This window comes from Amblyomma americanum, chromosome 2 (assembly GCF_052857255.1).
Source record: "Amblyomma americanum isolate KBUSLIRL-KWMA chromosome 2, ASM5285725v1, whole genome shotgun sequence".
Classification (NCBI taxonomy): Eukaryota; Metazoa; Arthropoda; class Arachnida; order Ixodida; family Ixodidae; genus Amblyomma; species Amblyomma americanum.
Window position 1 is genome coordinate 62,130,388 of NC_135498.1, and position 6,000 is coordinate 62,136,387.

Here is a 6,000-nt window from a genome sequence, read left to right on the forward strand (position 1 = left end):
CACATAATAAAAACACGGCCACGGCATTGTTTGTATACTGGCCTCATCTGTCTCAGCACAACCGTACCATTGCAGGTCGTGCACGTCGTGCAACACCAGAGAAACACAGGACCAAAGAGGCCACAAGAGAGCTACAGGTGGTACAGAAACAGGCACCTGATAAAGGAGATCAGCAAGCCATGCCTGATTTGGACAAAAGCTGGGGCCGAGCCTTCGTTGCGTGCGCAGCTATAGCCATATCCAGTGCCTCGCAATCCAGTTCCGGCTTTTTTTATGTAACCTTCATGCGGGAATACAGCTTGAACCATGAGAAGGGTTCATGGCTCACTAGTGTCTTCCAAGCCATGTTAGAAGGCTCAGGTGAGATGTCGGCTTGCAAACTTTATCTAGATTCACACAGGCTAAATCGAAATTAGCTTTCCATTAAGTCGAGTCAATATATAGACCTTTAAGCTGAACAAAGATTTGGATGAAGTTTCATTTCAAAGAGTTGGGTTTGTCTGTATTTTTTCCAGTCAGTAAAAAAAAAATAATCAAAGAGCCATTTAAAAATCTTTCTAGGGTGCGATATCTAACCCGAACAAAGAAGTTTCGCGTTGAGGTTAAGATTCAGCATTTGTCATCATGTAAAAATAAAGAACAGTTATGATTCCTGTAGTCTTTGCGGATTAATCACGCATTTATAATACCTTCAATACAAAGTCAACCTGCTGTAAGAGGACTCTAAAATACACGCCTTATAAATTTTAAAGTCAAAAGTTAAAATTTTACAATTAACGTATGCACTAGAGCAGGGAGTGTTCACTCTGATTAACTAGTTACTCTACACTCTCTGCATCGGTTCAATACCAGCGACAGTATAGTGACTAAATCATGTGTTATTCATGACAGAACTCAGCTATTTACTTAGAGCAGCAGGGTTTCAGAGGCTATGAAGTTGAGCTTCCGAACCTCAAGGTCGAGGGACCAAATCCGGCCCTCGAAGCCACCTTTCGTGGGCAGCAAAATGCAGAAGCAGCCTTGTGTTCTGCTATGTCCTCGTAGAGTAAAGATGTTCACGTGGTCAAAATTAATCTGGAGGACTACACAGTGCTTATCTCATCGTCCATAGGCAGCTTGGTGTAATCAGCATAATTTATCGCTTTGCTCCTGGTTCCTCGTGGGCTCATTTTATATGCTTAACTCAGATTTTTTTATTCACAGCCCTCTTCGCATTTGCCCTGCAGAAAAAATTCTCTATTTCCACGATTGGCCTAATCGGAAGCGTGCTGATTTGGTCGGGAATTCTCGCATGTCAATGGGCTCCTAACATAACATGGATGACTTTCACCTTCGGATTTCTTCAGGGTAAGCACGGTTCACTAAAGTGAGCGTTTGCAGCTGCATCAATTTAATGTGTGTGCAGCTGTGCAACTCTTTGTATCGCTTACAATACTGCGTATCAGTCATCTTAATTCACTCACTAGTGGTGTGGGGTTTGGCTCTAACACCGGTGGTACAAGCAGTTCATTTACACACACGGACAATAGTACGTGCTGTACGCATAGAAAGGGCTGCGCTTTAAACAAATAGGGTCAGGATTATGATGATTTTAATTTAATTGTGCGCGGGAACTTGTGTGCAAACAGTATGATGGCGATCTTGTGTTATGTGTGCATTAATGGACATGCGAGAGATCTTTTATAATTAAGCCCGCACCTGCACAGTATTAGTTTTGTGCTCAACGTGCTAAGCAACACCTATGCTTCCTCAACGAAAGTACAAATATGATATTACAATACAATGAATTGCCACTTTTTACGAGTTACACAAGTTGCTTTGCAGCCATACCAAAGGGAAGAGATTTTAATGTTCCTCGAGTGGCATTTGTCACGCATTATGGGCGTTCGGCCCCGTCCACGTGGTTAGGGTTGCGGGCGGAATCTTGAAACATGTGGCGTTTCCCATTGCCTCGCTGAACTTCGCTCATATTGAGTGCAACTGGTATTGTACTTGCCTCTCTCTTCATCGAAAACGCAGCCTTTCTATTGAAGTGCTTTACTTAAATTACCTCATTTTCGTCTGGCGGCCGTGTTAGCGAATTACTCTCTCGGTGCCATTCTCATAGCCAACTCATAGTGCCTAGCTTAGGCTTCTGGATTTCGTTTATTTTCAGGAGAGAAACTCCTCAAATTTAGTTTGTTTTGTACCCAGACAACATTACTTCTAAGCGCCTAAAATAATAACGATAATATAGGAATGCAAATAAAAGAAACTAAAATTATCCTCCGCTACTGACGCTATATCCCGTTTCAACAAACCTTGAGGATACTCCAACTGATAAGTATAAGACAGACAAATGTGACATGAGAATACCTAGCAGTAGAGATTAAGCATCCTTGAGTTCATTGATGAATTCGCTTAGTAGCGCAGCACTATAAAATATGCTCTTATATTTCTCGTTTGTTCGCTTAGAGAGTAGGCGATGCTTTTGTTTCTATTCTGTATAGTCCCGTCAATCCCGAAGTGGCCTATTTAGTTCAGTCGGAAGCACGACATTAGTGCACTGAAGTTTACCTACAATCACAGCGTAGGTAGTTTTATTGTGAGAGTTTCGGAACGCTTGTCTAAGCATTTTCGTTTGTCTAGATAGCGGTTGGACAAATTTTGTAGATTTTGCTCCACGTAGGGAGTGCAGCTCGCCAGTTTGTGATCCAAACTATGAATCGCTTGGCATGGGGTAATATGTAAAGGAGTAAACTATATAGACTGTTCTAAGCTGCGTTAGTATGGAACGTTAAACATGTTATATTATTGAAAAAACCTGCGCCGTAAGGCGGGTCATCTGTTACAGATTCTTCTGTTCAAACGTTTTGCTGTGACATCGCAATAGCTCAAACTGCTGCTGCTGCCATATGCATTACTCTCATACGAACTAGATAGGGATGAGAAGTTATTTCTTTTTGGGCACAAAAGGTTGGGCGCGCGTTGCCTGTAAGTTACGGGATGTGAGCAGCCGCTTTGACTGTGGCGTGTGTCTGGAGCCCTCCTGTGTACCAGAATATTCCACCTACTGCATTAATCTAGAGGCCATTACACTTCCTGTAGCAACGTTGGTATGCATTGGCTGCTCCGTTGTGCTGATTGTCCTGTCACTAAAGACGTCTTTAAGCCCTTCTACTAACGACCGTTATGAATATCCTAAACGACAAAAAAATGCTCGTTTGTCAGTACATTACATGCAGCCAGGCGTTTGCCGTAATTAGGAATATGGTATCAAAGGCGTCTAAACGACATAAAATTACCTTTTAGAATCAGAATTCCATTGTTGCGTTCATGTTGGTCAACAGCACCTTTTACGGAGTTCAAAACCAAAGCTTTCACACCCTCGTGCTATTTTCAGCTTTTTACTTTGGCCTCCCTCTTTGCAGGCTCTGGATGTGGTATTGTGGCCGTGGCAGTCACCGTGCTCCTGATGAGGTACTTCGACAAGTACCGAGCAACGGCCACAGGCATCCGTTATGCCGGAAACTCGCTTTCATCGCTCATCTACCCTCCGCTGCTCTCTCATCTGTATGCGACGTTTTCCTTCCGTCAAATGTTTTTGCTTTTGGGTGGCATTAGCCTCAACCTTACACCCCTTGTGTACGCACTTAGACAGCCTAACTTGAGACCAAAGTCGCTCTCCGAAAAGAAAAACGAATTCCTCAATATCTCCAAGTATCAAACTAGAACTAGCGCTTACAAGGTTGGAAGCGCTTTAGGAGGGAATACGATCAACTCAGACAGACAAGTACCCAAACCTGTTGCAGAAAAGAACGGGAGGACCCTTGAAAAACGTGGCAGTGCGGAGAGAATATCAAGCATTGCAATTTCAGTCTGCCACACGACAGTCGCATCCACAGGATTTAAACAGTGCCCACAGTCTGTTGCAGTAATTAGCAAGGTTCCCGATCAGCACATCATTAATCAAGTAAGAAACACCGCTGACGTCAATGCTAAATCGAAGTGTGAAAATGAAGCCTGGGACAAGGAAGCCAATCCACCACCGCTCTCGACTCTTCTTGTAAGGCCCGCGTATTGGGTGTTCGTATTCGGTGCTGTTTTGGTCAATTACTCTGATCACGTCTTTTTGGGGACCATCGTAGACTCGGCATTAGACCACGGAGCAACACCCTTCGAGGCCGACATGGCAACAGTGTGCACGGTGCCGTCGCAGCTGTTCGGCCGCACGCTGCTTCCCTTCTTGGCGGACGCCGGCTTTGCGAACCGTACCACACTGGCAGGCGCTTGCTACCTTCTCTTCGCAGCCACTATTGCGCTGCTGGGAGTGACGCGAACGTTCAGTGCCTATGCTCTCTGTGCTGCAGCTGCGTGGATTTTCCTTGGCTGCCTAACGACCATGAAGCACGTGGTCACGGCTGACCACTTCGGCGTCGAGGCGGTGTCAGCGGCATGGGCCACCACCGGCCTCTTTGTGGTGCCGATGCTCTTTTGCAATCCTGCAATACTGGGTGAGTCGCGCAAGCGGAGCTCCTGGGGACCTCAGTGTTTTGTTTTTCTCCAACGCCCTCCCCACTCGATGGTTGCCATCCTTCATCTTTCCATGAACGGCGTGTAATGGAATTCTGCACTTACCGGTTAAAAGATTTGCAAATCATAAAGCAAAGCAAATTTCCAGAATATATAAATGCATCATGAAGAAATCTTATGGATAGATAATTCACGTTATCATCATCATTGGGCAAATTGGCCTTGTGCATTTGACGTATTGTCAATACGACTTGAAAACCTTACTCTGGGTATCTTGTACACTCAAGATTATTAATTAACCGCTTACTAAGGTCTAGTTTTTTCGACACGGGGGCAATGGGTTTAAGAGCGTCCTTGATGCGGCTTGCAAAGCCTAGGTTCGGTAGCTTTCGATATAGCCTAATATGACAATATTCCGTTTTGTATGAGCCCCAAGAGAGTAAGGACTTTGAAAGTGTAAAAACTCAGAGCCTGGGTACTACCCATAACATAAAATACCAGAAAACCGCTTAACAATGGACACAGTGGATTGTGGGATGCGGTTGGTTTTAAACCAAACGTAGGACGCACAGTGGTAAAAGTGAGCACAAGTGCCCGCCGGCAGGGCGGTCACCTTTCTTCAAAGGTACGCGCTTAGAAGAAGCTCCGTAAACTCAGCTGCGCCCTTCGTAGGCGATACCAATTTCGCACCACCTTGCAGACAGCATAAGGTGGTCCTCCGCGCGAGGCGTACATGCGCTCTTAACGTTGCGATACGGGGGAAGCAATACTCATAGAAAAGGACAAAAAGTGCGCTTTACCGCACGAGGGTAAGCAAGTTGTTTGACGGCGGAACTGATCACTGGCCCTCTAACAAAAGATGTCCGCCACTGCCGGCGGTTCAATTTCGGAAAACGAGCTTGGCCATCTTTCCGAGCGTTGAGATACCATAATTCCCTACCACCAGGCCGGGAGGGCGCTCGTGCTTATTTTGCGGGTAGGTACCCGCGGCACCGAGGTGCTGCCCACAGCAATGGCGGACGCTGAACCTAAAGACCATTCCTAGTTGGGTAGGGGGGCCAGACAACCCCCCTAAGAAAGAGCACCATAAACGGCCCTCCTAGATGAAGCCTCATAATTGGCGAAGCACCTGACCGAAGGGCATCTCTACCCATTTATGTCGGTGAGTTCCCGCCAGGTGTACCCAGGGTGCTCTCCCACAGACGACGCTAGGTGCTCCGAGACTTGCAGGCCTCCGGTGGTATAGGCTTGAAAGGGTTCGGACCGTGGGAAGCAGGCACGATCGGACAAGCGCCAGCCGGGGGATTCATTCGTACTTATTTTACTAATAGGTACCTAGTGACACCAGTGAGAGGAGCCTCCTATGGCTGCAGTGGACACCCCAATCTCATTCCTTGCACGTGGAGGTCGTACGAATAATACTCTTTGGCGACCGTGCAAAGAGCCACATAGTTCCTTTTCAGAGATGTGACCCCCTTAAAAGGCTGA

The 6,000-nt window shown here is 46.1% G+C and overlaps 1 protein-coding gene across 1 annotated transcript in view; it reads left to right on the forward strand.

Moving 5' to 3' along the window:
* Nucleotides 1–6,000, forward strand: part of LOC144121323 (uncharacterized) — a 45,276-nt gene that overhangs the window by 35,734 nt on the left and 3,542 nt on the right. Inside the window, exons 2-4 of the mRNA XM_077654489.1 lie at nucleotides 76–360; nucleotides 1,204–1,347; nucleotides 3,411–4,493. Of these exons, the coding sequence (XP_077510615.1) occupies nucleotides 180–360; nucleotides 1,204–1,347; nucleotides 3,411–4,493 (1,408 nt within the window). The 5' untranslated portion in view covers nucleotides 76–179. The remainder of the gene's footprint in view (nucleotides 1–75; nucleotides 361–1,203; nucleotides 1,348–3,410; nucleotides 4,494–6,000) is intronic.